This window comes from Oryx dammah, unplaced genomic scaffold (genome assembly GCF_014754425.2).
Source record: "Oryx dammah isolate SB20612 unplaced genomic scaffold, SCBI_Odam_1.1 HiC_scaffold_14, whole genome shotgun sequence".
In the NCBI taxonomy this organism is placed as follows: Eukaryota; Metazoa; Chordata; class Mammalia; order Artiodactyla; family Bovidae; genus Oryx; species Oryx dammah.
In genome coordinates, this window is record NW_024070198.1 from 42,113,285 (window position 1) to 42,127,040 (window position 13,756).

At 50.3% G+C, this 13,756-nt stretch overlaps 1 protein-coding gene across 2 annotated transcripts in view; it reads right to left on the reverse strand.

Moving 5' to 3' along the window:
• Nucleotides 1-335: 335 nt before the first annotated feature.
• CPXM2 (carboxypeptidase X, M14 family member 2) overlaps nt 336-13,756 on the reverse strand; it is a 134,829-nt gene continuing 121,408 nt past the window's right edge. For both annotated transcript variants that reach the window (XM_040255157.1, XM_040255158.1), the window contains 3 exons: nt 9,113-9,252; nt 7,136-7,235; nt 336-1,685 (listed from right to left, as the gene is read on the reverse strand). In XM_040255157.1, coding sequence (XP_040111091.1) covers nt 1,432-1,685; nt 7,136-7,235; nt 9,113-9,252 — 494 coding nt within the window. In that variant the 3' untranslated portion in view covers nt 336-1,431. The remainder of the gene's footprint in view (nt 1,686-7,135; nt 7,236-9,112; nt 9,253-13,756) is intronic.

A 13,756-nucleotide genomic window follows, 5' to 3' on the forward strand; every position in this document is an offset into this window, starting at 1 on the left:
ACGATCTAATCCTTTATAAGGCTGCCGATCTCTTGTGTAGATTCTCAGAAAGTGCCATGAGACTCTTTTCTGGGAAGGCACTCCCTGGCATCTCCAGGAGTTACTAGTGGGTCCCAAGTGTCAGGATGACTTCACCCCAGCACAAGCACCCCCATCCCCACCCTGCGGCAGGAGGCAGGGGACACAGAGCTGGCCGCACCTCTACGGACCTTGATCTGGGTACAAGCTGCCCCTCTAGGGCAGGCGCCTTCTCCAGGGTGACCAACTGCAGAGAGAGGAGGTGGGGCATGGCGTCTGGGTGGCTGCGAGTCTACCCAAGAAAACCACACGACTAGAAGGATCTCGCCACTTGCTTTATTTTTCTCTTCTTCCCAGGTCAGTGAGGCAGCAACATTAATAAAAAGCGAGACGAACTGTGCTCTTGCATGGAGATTCAATAACCCCTCCCACACCAATGCTCCCTGATAATTCTAAGAGCTTTTCATCAAATGGAGTCTAATCTGGATGGCCCAGCATCCCACATACCAAAAATAACTGCCAGGGTGATGTCAGGCCAGGTTAGGAGTGTTAGTTTCCAGGAAAGGAGGACTATATTGAACAGGGAGGGCTGGCGGTCAGCCTCTTTTGCTCTTTTCAAGTCCCAGCAGGTCAGAGAGCCAGGCTAACTGCTCTGGTTCCTTAGGGAGGCTGGCGCCTCCTTCTGTCCCTGTTTAGGGAGCCCCCGACTGCAGCAGCGGGAAGTTTTGGGGGTTCTCTGTGGGCCCCACTGCACACCACTCGACCCAATGCACGCCTGCTGCCCACGTTCACTCTTGAATTATTTCAGCCTTTCTCTCCTTTTATGAGCATGATCCTTTGTTGAAAGGGGAACTAATCTAAATCAAGAGGCAGACTGATGCTCACTCGGTAATGTCTCTACTGTCAACAGAGTGCAGGATTCATCTGCAACAGCTCGGAATGCCCTGGGGCCAGAGAGAGTGGGTTCTTAGAATGCTTGTGAGCATCTCAGCTGGTAACATTTGGGACAGCAGAGCCCTGGGAATGCTGCCACTTTCACTGTGCAAATTGTAAATGCACCAGGAATTCTTACTGTCACGCAGACAGGAGAAGCACCAGTTTCCTTTCCTGTACAACCCGGAGACCCTCAAAAGGAAAGCTCCTCCCTCTCTCTCTCTCTCAGAGTCCCAGGTTGGCTTGTTGAATTATTTCACCTCTACCAGCCTTCCTCTGCTGCTTTGCCCAAGTTATTTGGATAAATGGGAACAAAGAAACTATCCTAAGTCCCCTGCTGGGGGCCAGCCTTGCAGTGCACACATACTCCCAGGCCTTCATGAATTACAGAGAAAACAACAAGGATTGAGTCCTCTATGGAGCTACAACCAAGGTGGTTTAATTTGCAGGGGTCCAGGGCATGACTCAAGAGTTGGGAGGTCACCCGCGCTGTCGTCTCTTCCGCCCCCGCAGCTTCAACCGCCTGGCTGGCAGGCTGACGGGCTGCTTTCCGAACTTCTCCATGATCTCTCTGATCCTGGCCAGGTTGGTTTTGCTGAGCGTGAAGTCGCACTGCGTGGCCCCCATGTCATAGCCAACCATGCAGTTTTTAGTGGACGAGGTGAAACCTTCTGCCTTGGCTGTGACCACATACTCTCCAGGGTTGAGGAGGCGCCAGTAATCCCCATCGCTGGCTGTGAAAAGAAAACAGTAGAATTGAGAGCAGTCCCCTTCTAACACAGATACCAACCAGCCCTGTTATTCCAAGACCAGTCTCCTGGCCAGGGAGAGACTTGGAGGCAGGCAGTGTGGAATTCGAGCCCCGGCAGATGCAAATTCTTAGTACGTTTTGGACGCCGAGATGTTTTCCTTTTGGGACGCTACCTTAATGGTTTTAACAGGAAGGGGACTGGGGTGTAGGCTCCCTGCAGTGTTAATACGCATGAGCAGAGATGGAGACATGATCGCTAACATTCCTTTCTGACAATACACACCATTCATTATGAACTTGAACTTCTAAACCGTATGCCCTTGCCACAGAATGCCACCTTGAAAAGCCATCTATGCCTGGTTTCCTGGCTTCCCTTAGCACGGCTATAAACGGAGAAGAGTAGTATGAGGGTGGGGCTCTCCACTTCTGAAAAAGAGAAGGAAAAGGCTCCAGAGGACTTGGGCCAAGTGACCTGGAAGTAGGTCACAGATGTCTGCACCTCATTCCATGGTCTTCCACGAAGAGCTGGAGCTTCCGGGGCAGGTACACGTTGCAGGCAGTGTCCCCTGCCCCTCTCCAGCCCCCCTCAGGGACACCATTGATCAGGCATCCAACAGGGATCTAACTGGACCCATGTCCATCCTCAGCTCAAGGCTAGATTCTTGTTGAACAAAGCAGGATCTGAGGCCAAGGCCACTCCTCCCCAGGGAACCCACACCTGCTGAGATCACTAGGACCCCTGACATTAAGGAGGCTTTGCAATAGAAAGTTCAGTTCAGTTCAGTTGCTCAGTCGTGTCCAACTCTGCAACCCCATGGACTGCAGCACGCCAGGGTTCCCTGTCCATCACCAACTCCCAAAGCCTGCTCAAACTCATGTCCATCGAGTTGGTGATGCCATCCAACCAACCATCTCATCCTCTGTCATCCCCTTCTCCTCCTGCCTTCAATCTTTCCCAGCATCAGGGTATTTTCCAGTGAGTCAGTTCTTCACATGGGGTGGCCAAAGTATTGGAGCTTCAGCTCCAGTCCTTCCAGTGAATATTCAGGGCTGATTTCCTTGAGGATTGACCAGTTGGATCTCCTTGCAGTCCAAGGGACTCTAAAGAGTCTTCTTCAACACCACAGTTCGAAAGCATCAATTCTTTGGTGCTCAGCTTTCTTTGTGGTCCAACTTTCACATCCATACATGACTACTGGAAAAGCCATAGCTTTGACTGCTGCTGCTGCTGCTAAGTCACTTCAGTCGTGTCCGACAGACCAAAAAGGAAATGTCAACTCTGACGCAGCGCACAGAAGGATGAGACAGGTGCCAATCCACCAGACCGACCCAGTCAAGCTCTGTGGTAAGCTGTGTGACAACCTCCATTTCTACAGGAGTAACTGGACGCCCAGGGAAGTGTCACATCTACACAAGGTCACACAGCTAGTGATCTGCTGGTCTCAGGGCCAGGCTTGTTCTCTCTCTCAAGACAATCTGTCCTGTCCGGTCTAAAGAGAAAAGGCTGGGTTTGATCAAGTGCTATGTAAGCCTGGGCAAGGTTTACTCATCTGAACGAGTCCAGAAGTCCTCTAATGGATGGACGAAAACTCTCTGTGTGAGTGAATATGCATCTTACACACACATAACACTCTAAAGCACCACATTTAAACTGACATCACAAATCTCTGTTTATCTGAGACGTCCCATGCAATGCATGCAGTGAGCTCATGAAAGCACAGGATGTTGTGAAAAAATGAAATATGCAGGCAGTTGTTCTCCACATGCTCGCAGAGTCCGCTACCTGGTAAACAGGCCTCAACGTGAGAGCCCTGGGCATATAACACAGGAGGGCAGCTCCCTGTCTTTCTCAGCACCTGCATCTTTCTCCAGCGAAAATGCAAGGTTCTCAACTACATAAAATGCCACTTCATGGTTTTTCAGAGACCAAGAGCTGCGTCTGGCCGTCTTTGTCCAGTTAATCAGATGGCCCCGACCTCCTGGGCAGGGCAGGCATCCCCTGAGACATTCCTCCAAGCTCTCAGCTCCCAGACACACCCTCCAGGGGAGCCTCTGCTCCTCTAGACCTCATGACCTGAGCGTGAGTAGCTTCCCTGTCCTGTCCTGGCCCTGTGCTGGGCCCTGGGCTCCATACGACATGTGCTTCCTCTTTCCCACTTAACCCTGGGTTTCACTAGTGCGTCCTCCATGCACGCCAGCTGGATTGAGCAGGATGAAGACAAACAGTCATGCAAGCATGAGCCCAAATGTCCTATTCCTGCGAGAAGTTGAACACCGTACATCTCAACTATTGTGGGTACTTTCTCCCCACAAACGCAGGGGTGGATTAGTTAAGGTCAGGAACCGGCCTCCTGCCAATAGCTGCCTACCCTGATGGAGGCCCCTGGAGGTGAGATCTCTCAGTAGGAGTGTCCACCTCGAGGACACACGGGAGGTCAGTTTGAAACCCCCCAGGGAAGGGGCAGCCCAGGGTCTCACCAAGGGAGGTGCTCAGGGAGCCAAAGGAGTGAAAGCAATCCATAAATAATACATGCTTGTCAGCACTACTAATTCAGATTTATAAGATGGCTTTGGAATTCTTTTTCTCCCAGCAACAGCAGAAGGCTCCCTACTCACACCCTCCTCGATCCACCTGTCTTTGGTGTGCCAGCCTTCTTATCGTGGTGCCCTGCCAGGTGTGTGCTCGGGGGCTGCATTCTGTGGGGCTGCATGGGGAGGCTGGCACCCAGCTGGCACTGCCCGGCATGGGTGGATGGAAGGGACAAGCCAGGTCCTAACGGAGGGCCATTCATTAGGAGGTTGGGTTAGTGTCTCCCGAACAAAAGACAGTCACGTGGCATTCTGAGCCAGATGTTGGGCCAGCACATTTGCATGCATTTAGAAAGCATTCTTAGCAACTTCACTCCTTGTGGAATTCCATTTCATACGCCTGCTTATTTTATGCGAAATCCCTCCTGGAATAAAACCTGTCAGATCACATAAGCCTCAGACAGAAATCAAGGCAGATTCAGAGCTTATGTGATGCATGGGAGGACCCTTTAACCAACCCAATGAAGAACTGTCCATGACACACGGGATTCCTCTGTCATGAGAAGGTGCTGGGAGATTATTTTGGGAGAATAAAGGGATGGTGAGCAGAGTTTCCTATTAGCTCATCGAAACTCTCCTTGATGACAGGGGCTTGAAATTCCGAGCTCATCAGGCAGAGTTCTCTCTGCTGTCTTAGGGGGCCTCGCGGACGTTTTATCTCCCACTCTGTTTAAAACTCTCCTCTTCTCACATTGCCTACAAGGCGCTAATGGTCCAAGGAATGTTTCAGGCTCTTTAACTAATCACTTTTTTATAGAAGCTCATTAATAATGTTTAAAATACAAGTCCTGGGCAGAACCAGATCACACAGCCCATTTGATCCATAAGGAACACCTGTCCCTTGCATGTCTGGCCCATGACAAGTTTACAGTCTGCATCTGTTGAATGAATGAGTGAATAAGGGAATGAATGAATGGACCAGTTTGTGCCCACCTATGTGGGGCTCAGTTCAGTCCTGTTCAGTTCAGTGGGGCTCCTACGTACCAAATGCCATGCGACCCAGTGTGTGGCCTTGTGGTCAGTAGCTATAAGATCCTGGGGGACAAGTGGTGGGATGCTCAGGAAATAACGGCTGAGTGAAGAAACAGGTTAACTACCTCGAGAGAAGGTGATTCAGGGCATCACACCGTAGACCACTGCTTCATGGCATTTCAGATGCATGTCACCCGTTGACACCATAATTGTCCTTCTCTGTCAGGCACGTGAGCGGGCAGCCTGGCATTGAAGAACACCTGGGCCAGGGTGACACTCTTTACATGTACTGAATCCCAGCCTCTCCCTGCCCAGAGCCTCTGCTTCCTCGCAGGTTAAATGGGATCATTTCAGGGAAGACAGTGTCTCCATGCATGTGATCAGCTAGTGGGGAAAAGGCCCCTTCTCTCCTTCAGGAGGAGCAGCATGGACAAGGGAAGGGCCCGCCATGGAGAGTCTCAACCCCCGGCTCAGTCCCAGTTCAGCCTCTTGCTGTGCGTCTGGGAAACGCTGTGTCGTGACCAGCGCGGCTGGCTGCCTGGGCCCAGGGCAAGCTCCCAGACCCCAGGCACAGGCCAGGCCCAATCGGTGTCAAGTCTCACTTCTCCCAGTTCAAGGGCGTTTGTGACTGAAGAAGTCTTTTTTTTTATGACAATCATGATTTCCTTCCTCTTGCTGATGGTGCATCCGTTCCCTACACCTGGGCAGGACCTGCCCTGGGTTCAGTGATGCCGCCCCATCCCCCACCCTCCCAATGGCCCACATCCTACTACCCAGGACCTGTGAATTGATCTTATTTGGAAAAGTGGTTTTTGCAGATGTAATTCAGGCTCTTGAGAAGAGATCAGTCTGGATTACATGAGTGGGTCCTAAATCCAACAATCTGTCCTCAGAAGAGACAGAAGAGGAGGAGCCAGGAGGAGACGGAGGCAGAGACTGGAGTGACGCAGCCAAGGATGCGCAGGATTACCCAAAGCCACCAGGAGCTGGAAGAGCTGAGGGGGACGCTCCCGAGGCTCCAGGGAAGCACAGCCCCGCCGACCCCAGGACTGCAGACTCCTGGCCTCCGTAACAGAGAGAGAATACATTTCTGTTTCTTTCAGCCTCACCATTTGTCATGGCAACCACGGGAAGCCGATGCAGGACTCAGTGCCCCGCTCACTGCTGCTGACAGCAAAGCGTCTGCCTTGCAGACTCGGCGCCCTCTAAAGTCACCCCCACCCCCTACAAAAACCTCTGTGTGATGGTTTGATCATGCCTTTGGGGCATCTCCAGCAGAACTCTTGCTGACGGTCTAACTTGGGCATCCAAGCAATTCTCTGCCACGCACTTTTGTCACTGGCTCGTGGCGCCAATGTCATCCATCAAAAGTCAAGGTCTCTGTTTCACATCTCCCCCTGAACACACCAAGTGCCATCCCCAGTGACAGGAGTCCTCGGGCACAAGGGAAAGCCTGGGCGTGTTTTCACCTCACTTTCTGATCAGCAGAGAAGAAGGCAGCCGGTAGGCAGGTGCCCGGTGTCTGCGGGCTGCCCTCCCGCCAGCTCGGGAACTCCGAAACCAGCAGGGACACGGCACGCAGCTGCTCGCACACCTCCACCCAAGCCCCACCCGCCTCCTGAACCTTTAGTGGGTCCTCCAGCCTCTCGGGGCATCTGGCTTCCACCTGAATAAGGGAGAGAGAGAAGGCAGAAAGCATAGGCTGAACACCTGGCTTCCAGGGTCTCCCATGGAAAGCTGGAGGAAAGAGAAGATAAGATAGAGCAGAGGAGGAAGTTTCTGGACCTCACCTTGTGGTTCTAACTCAAGTCAAATGTTTCAAGAATATGAGTATTTCCTCCTGAGAAACGGTTCACAGACATTCGCAGTTACCTGTTCGGATGTCATGGTTAACACCTTCCACGGAGATGACAGCATTTGGAATTCCTTTTCCGTGCAAATCCCTCACCAGGCCTTTGATGCCCCGATGGACCTACTCGGTGAACATGAAGGGAAACAGAGGGGCTCAGAGACCATCCGGAACAGTGAACGGACCTATAAACCTACTGCCAGCCCAGGGCTACCCAGAACTCCCCCTCAGAACCACATCTGGCTTGAAAGCTCCCCAACTCTGTGTGGATTTGGTGTGTAAACTTCTGTATTCCTTTCAGGGCCATCTACTAGAAAGTCTCCCACTGGAGTTAAAAATGTTCCAGAGGTTGAGAAAATATTAGGATCTGAGATGGTTCATAAAAAACACATCCCATAAAAATGGAATTTAATTTTTACAGGCACATTTATTTTGACTTTCCTGGACTCTACAGACTTAAGAAATAGACTCTAAGAATCAAACAGGAGCGGAGAGACTCCAAGAGGCTCCTGTAAAGTACAGTTCCGTCCCCAGGGCCCTCCCGTTGATGAGCCGAGTCATGTGACACACACTGATTGGGTTTTCCCCGTCTGAAGATCCAAAGTGACATACCATCACTTCCAATGACACTCTTTACAGGTACTGTTATGCCTGGGCATTTTATTCATAGGAGGGTCTTTGGCTAAACTGGGATCATCATGTTAGAATGACTAGGGTCTTCTTTCTCTGTGTATATAAAATGAAAAAGAGCCTTCTCCCACAGAATTTCAGAGTGGGGATGGAAAGTGAGCTCACGGCGTCCTAAGAAGGGAGAACAGGTTCACAGCCTTCTCCACCAGGCAAGTGCACTATGGGCTGCACCGACCCTCCAGGACCCTCACGGATCAGACGTGGACGCTATCGCTATAACCTGGTGCCAACCTCTGCCACCATGTGGAGGTGCAGGTATCAGGAAGCTGGCGGCCCAAGCCCTCGGCTAAGATGCTTCTTCTGACTCATCTACAGCCACCCATGGAAGAAGGGCAACCTCCCAATACAGCCTCAGCATCTTACTTCCTAATGAATGGGAGTCGTGGTAGAATCATCTGAAGTTCAACATTCATTTTTATCTCTCTGGTTTCTGTGGGTCTACTACTTAGTGGGGAATGGATGTTACTTGGCTAGTTTTAGTACCAAACGAAAGCCAGTTTGCCCAACACTAGGAGACAGATGTGTCATTGAGAACAGAAGAAAAGAAAGGTGTGGGAAGGTCCCAGCCTACACGGCAAGGCTTCCTCACTGGCCACAAGCAGATGCTCACCGGCTCCAAGCAGAGCCTGGCTGGCACGGTTTAGAACTGTTCCCAGGTGGCATCCGGCTACTTGCGGCAGTTAGTCCTCAGCCTCTGAGCTGAGGTTAGGGGTTGAACTGTGTCCCCCACAAATCCATATGTTGAAGTCCCCACCCCACCAGTACCTTAGAAGGTGACTACTTTTGGAGATAGCTCTTTAAAGAACTGATGACGCCAGAAGAGTGGGCTTTATCGTCTGACTGATGTCTTTAAAACAGGAGGAGACCTGGACACACAGGGACACCAGGAGTGTGCACACACAGAGTAAAGAGCATGTGAGGACAGCGAGAAGGTGGCCAGCTGCAAGCCAAGAAGAGGGGCTTCGGAATGAAACCGACCTGCTGACACACTCGTTTTGGACTTCCAGCCTTCTCCTGTTTCCCAGCCTGTGTGTCTCGTTATGTTAGACCTAGCAGATGAATACAGGAAGCCTGGGCATGCTGGCTGGACACAAATCACCCCTCCCAACGGAGAGGCGATCTGGACTCTCACTCACCAAGAACCAGTGGGAGCGACTGACGTTGACACAGAGCCCAGAGACAACAGCTTCTTCTGACACCGTAGTCACCAGCCCAGGATGATGGTACTAATTTTGATCTCAGGCTTTTGGCCATCTCGAGGGCTTTGCTCGCTAGCGAGCCCCCATCCCTTCCAAGTGCCCACGTCATACCTGCTCCATGAACACAATCAAGGATTCCCGATTGTTCTCCCACTCCTCGGGCAGCTGGCTCTCGTGTGGATATTTATCACAGCCCACGTAGATGGACAGCTCGAAGCAGTTTGTGTGAAGGTAGCTGAAATCGTTGAGACCTGCCAAGCCAACCAAGTAACATTTTAGCTTCACGGTGCTCAGAGGGGCATGAGAGACAGCAAGAATGTTCAAGCACACGACTCTGAGGACTTCATTTGAACAAGGAGGCATCAAGTATCTTCTCTACACAAACTATTAATTAGAGCAACTGCTGGGGAACAGAAAGGGGGCGGGGCAGGTGTTGAGAGAGAGACTAGACGCAGCTGGAACAGCTTATGGGGAAGACAGGCATACGCAGAACGTCTCTGAGAAGAGGGGGACTGAAGGAAGTGTCTTCTAGATAAAATCATTTTCATTTTATTAAAATCAGTTTAATACTATTTTTAGGATAGCGGTAGCACTTCTTTTTCTCGTTTAACTTTGTTGTGATCATTTTATTTCTTTATATTTTGGCTGTGCTGGATCTTTGTTGCTGTGCGGCTTTTCTCTAGTTGCAGCAAGCAGGGGCTGCTCTCCAGGTGTGACGTGTGGGCTTCTCTTGTTGCCGGGCACAGGCTCTAGGGCCTGAGGGCTTCAGTAGCTGTGGCTCCCAGGCTCCAGAGCACAGGCTCTATAACTGTGCCCCATGGGCTTAGCTGCTCCACGGCAAGTGGGATATTCCTGGATCAGGGATCAGACTCGTGTCTCCTACATTTGCAGACGGATTCTTTACCACTGAGCCATCAGAGAAGCCCCACTTTTTTATTTTGTTAAATTCTTGTTGTCTCTTTTTCTTTTGTTTCTGTGGCTTTTTGTTTTGCTAGTTTTTAAGGTCTCATTAATAATGTAGATTTTTAGTGTCTAAATTTAGCTCAGTCGTTATGCTGCTCTCACCGACAGCTCTGTAACTGTGGAATGAAACCTGTAGTTGTCTATTCTAACTCATAAACACAGCTATCCATCTCACCATTTATTGAGTTCCTACATGAGCCAGAACCTGTCTTTAGCGCTCTGCAGCCAAGCTCACTTACTCTTCATCACAAACCAGCCAAGAGGTAGGTAGCTGTAGCCCAATTGCACAAGAGAATTGAGGCAGAGAATGGTCCAGGACTGCATTAAGGAATGTATCCAGAATCACGCATCTGGACAGAGTTGGGGTTTGAACCCAGGTGTGTGTAATGCCTGCCTAGAACTTGCTTATCACTGCTCAGGGACTGTAGGACAAATGCCCTCACCACCTGGCTGGAGAGCAGACAGCCTCATCCATCCTGACATGCCTACAAAAGGACTTGGTCCCTGTGCTCATTTCTTAGGGCTGCTTTTTATCAAGGATCACACCAACTGGGTGGTCTAAAGCAACAGAAACTTATCCTCTTATAGTTCTAGAGGCTAGAAGCCCAGAATCAAGGTGTTGGCAAGGCCACACTCCCTCCAAAGGCTCTTCCTTGTTTCTTTCAGTTCCCAGTGACCCTTGGTGTTCCTTGGCTTGTGGCCACACCACTCCCAGCTCTGGCTCTCTCTTCAGGGGGCCTTCTCAGTGTCTGTGTCTTCTCCTTGTCTACCCCTTACAAGAACATCTGTCACTGATTTTAGGGTCCATCTGGGTAACCCATGATGACCTCATCTTGAGATCCTTAATGACACATACAAAGACCTATTTTCCAAATAAGGTCACACACACAAGTTCCAGAGATTAGGAAGTGGACACATCTTTTGGGGGCCCCATCCCATTAAAGTACCCAACATTTGCAAAATGAACAAATGAATGTCAGCTGGCATGGAGTTCAGGGCATGTCTACCCAACATTTTCAGTTTGGGGCAGCAGGGTGATTAGCATGAACACAGGGCTACTGTGTACCAAGTGACAGCCAGGCAGACTCCCCCCGCAGAAGGTGTCTCCATTAAGCCTTCCCTGGGTTCTGAGAGTCAAGGCCACAGAGAGTAGGAGTCGGTGGGGCTGGTTCCTCTGTTGACTGGGGGTAAAAGGTCGTCCTGTGCTTCCACCAGCCTCATCTGTCCCATCTTCCCTCCCTCCTCCAAGTGCTCAGTGCAGCATCCTAAAGCACAAAAGTCTATTTAAAAATCACGGCTTTGGGTGTTAAGAACAATTCTGTATCAACCTTGCTGCCTAATCAGTCAAGTCACAAACAAAATGGTGCAAAACATATGGACTCTCTCTCTCTACCAGATTCCAGCTTTGAACCATTCACGTGTCAGCAGCCATGGACCTTTGATCACATTTGTGATAAAATATGGAAAGTGACAGCAGGGGGATAAGCAGACTGGATCAATGTCAAGTTCATGGAAAATCCTTGCAGGGCCTGGTCTGGCTGGAAGAGGTTGGTCAAAATGCCAGGCCAGCTCATTCAGTGGAACCTGAGGTGTGGAATCACAGACAGTGCAGGGAGGCCTGTGGACCGTGCCCACCGAGCAGCATGACAGGCAGGCCCTCCTGGATCGCAGGACTGCTCCAAGCACATACACACACACACACACACACACACACACACACACACACCTCATTATCCCAACCTTCAGACCTTGTTAGCTCTAAAATTTTAAAATGTGCTATTTAAAACTCTGAGGTGGGCCTGACATTTTGCAGTAAGTGCGTGCATGCATGCATGTTAAGTCACTTTCAGTTCAGTTCAGTTCAGTCGCTCAGTCGTGTCCGACTCTGCGACCCCATGAATCGCAGCACGCCAGGCCTCCCTGTCCATCACCAACTCCCGGAGTTCACTCAGACTCATGTCCATCGAGTTGGTGATGCCATCCAGCCATCTCATCCTCTGTCGTCCCCTTCTCCTCCTGCCCCCAACCCCTCCCAGCATCAGAGTCTTTTCCAATGAGTCAACTCTTCTCATGAGGTGGCCAAAGTACTGGAGCTTCAGCTTTAGCATTATTCCTTCCAAAGAAATCCCAGGGCTGATCTCCTTCAGAATGGACTGGTTGGATCTCCTTGCAGTCCAAGGGACTCTCAAGAGTCTTCTCCAACACCACAGTTCAAAAGCATCAATTCTTCAGCACTCAGCCTTCTTCACAGTCCAACTCTCACATCCATACATGACCACAGGAAAAACCATAGCCTTGACTAGATGGACCTTAGTCGGCAAAGTAATGTCTCTGCTTTTGAATATGCTATCTAAGTTGGTCATAACTTTTCTTCCAAGGAGTAAGTGTCTTTTAATTTCATGGCTGCAATCACCATCTGCAGTGATTTTGGAGCCCCCAAAAATAAAGTCTGACACAGTTTCCACTGTTTTCAATCTATTTCCCATGAAGTAATGGGACCAGATGCCATGATCTTCGTTTTCTGAATGTTGAGCTTTAAGCCAATTTTTTCACTCTCCACTTTCACTTTCATCAAGAGGCTTTTTAGTTCCTCTTCACCATAAGTCACTTTACTTGTGTCCAGTTTTTTATGACACTATGAACCATAGCCTGCCTGCAGACCTCCGCTGTCCATGGGGATCCTCCAGGCAAGAATACTGGAGTGGGCTGCCATGCCCTCCTCCAAGGGATCTTCTTAACCCAGGGATCGAACCAATGTCTCTGATGTCTCCTCTAATGGCAGGTGGGTTCTTTACCACTTGTACCACCTGGGATGCCCCTTTGCAATAAGTGTGTATCTTCAACAGCACCAGAGGCACTCGAAGAATTGGCAAAATGATGAGAAACCAGGAGAACGGTGGAAAAGCCTGAGCCAAGCTATGGTTAACACCGAATTCCAGTCCTTTAGTGAATGCGGTGCAGTGGAGAATCCTGGGTAAGAAATGGCTTTGAAAATGAAATGTATAGGCAGAAGGTGTGGGGCGACCCAGATAGTGCTTCCCACGCCTCGGGTCCTGGCTGGGGATGGCGAGACCTCCTCTGTGTTCTGCCTGGGCCTGGCATCCTGCTCTTGTCATGGCTTCAATATGGGAACACAGAGCAGCACACTCCTTAGAGTGCCCAGAGCTGTCACAGCATCTGCCTTCCTCGTCGGGGAGAGGACGCCGGACGGCAGCTGATACAAAGAAGGGCTCAGATCTCTTTGGAGCTGAAACACACACGCAGCAAACGATGTGCCTTTCGAGTGGGACTGGACCCTGCTCCCAGCGGCCCACTCCCACTAGCTAAGACCTGTCGGTCACTGCTAATGAGCCAGCAAGACTCAAACACAAAGAAGAAGTGGAGGGGTGGGGGGGGGGGTGGGGAAGAAAGGAAATTAGAAATCGCATCTCATTAGTCTACAAAGAAATGAATCTGCAGGCTTCATCACACCGCCTGCAGGAAGAATGATTAAAAAGGCTCGAGCCACCACATGGCTCTGCCACAAAAGTCCCCAGCATAATGGAAAACATAATGGATAGAAACAAATCAAATGCTGCCAGTGTGATTAGATAGCAACCGACTTCTCAGAATGGTGCTATTGGCCTGCTGCTGACAAATTCCACAGTGTCCGAACCTGATTTAGTCACAGTGGCCACAGAAACTAAGTAGAAGCTTCTCATAAAGATTATCGTAGGTTTTTAGGACTAGAACTGAACAAGCAAGCGTGCTTTTCGCTATTAGGATATTTTTCTTGATAGACAGGGCTAGGGG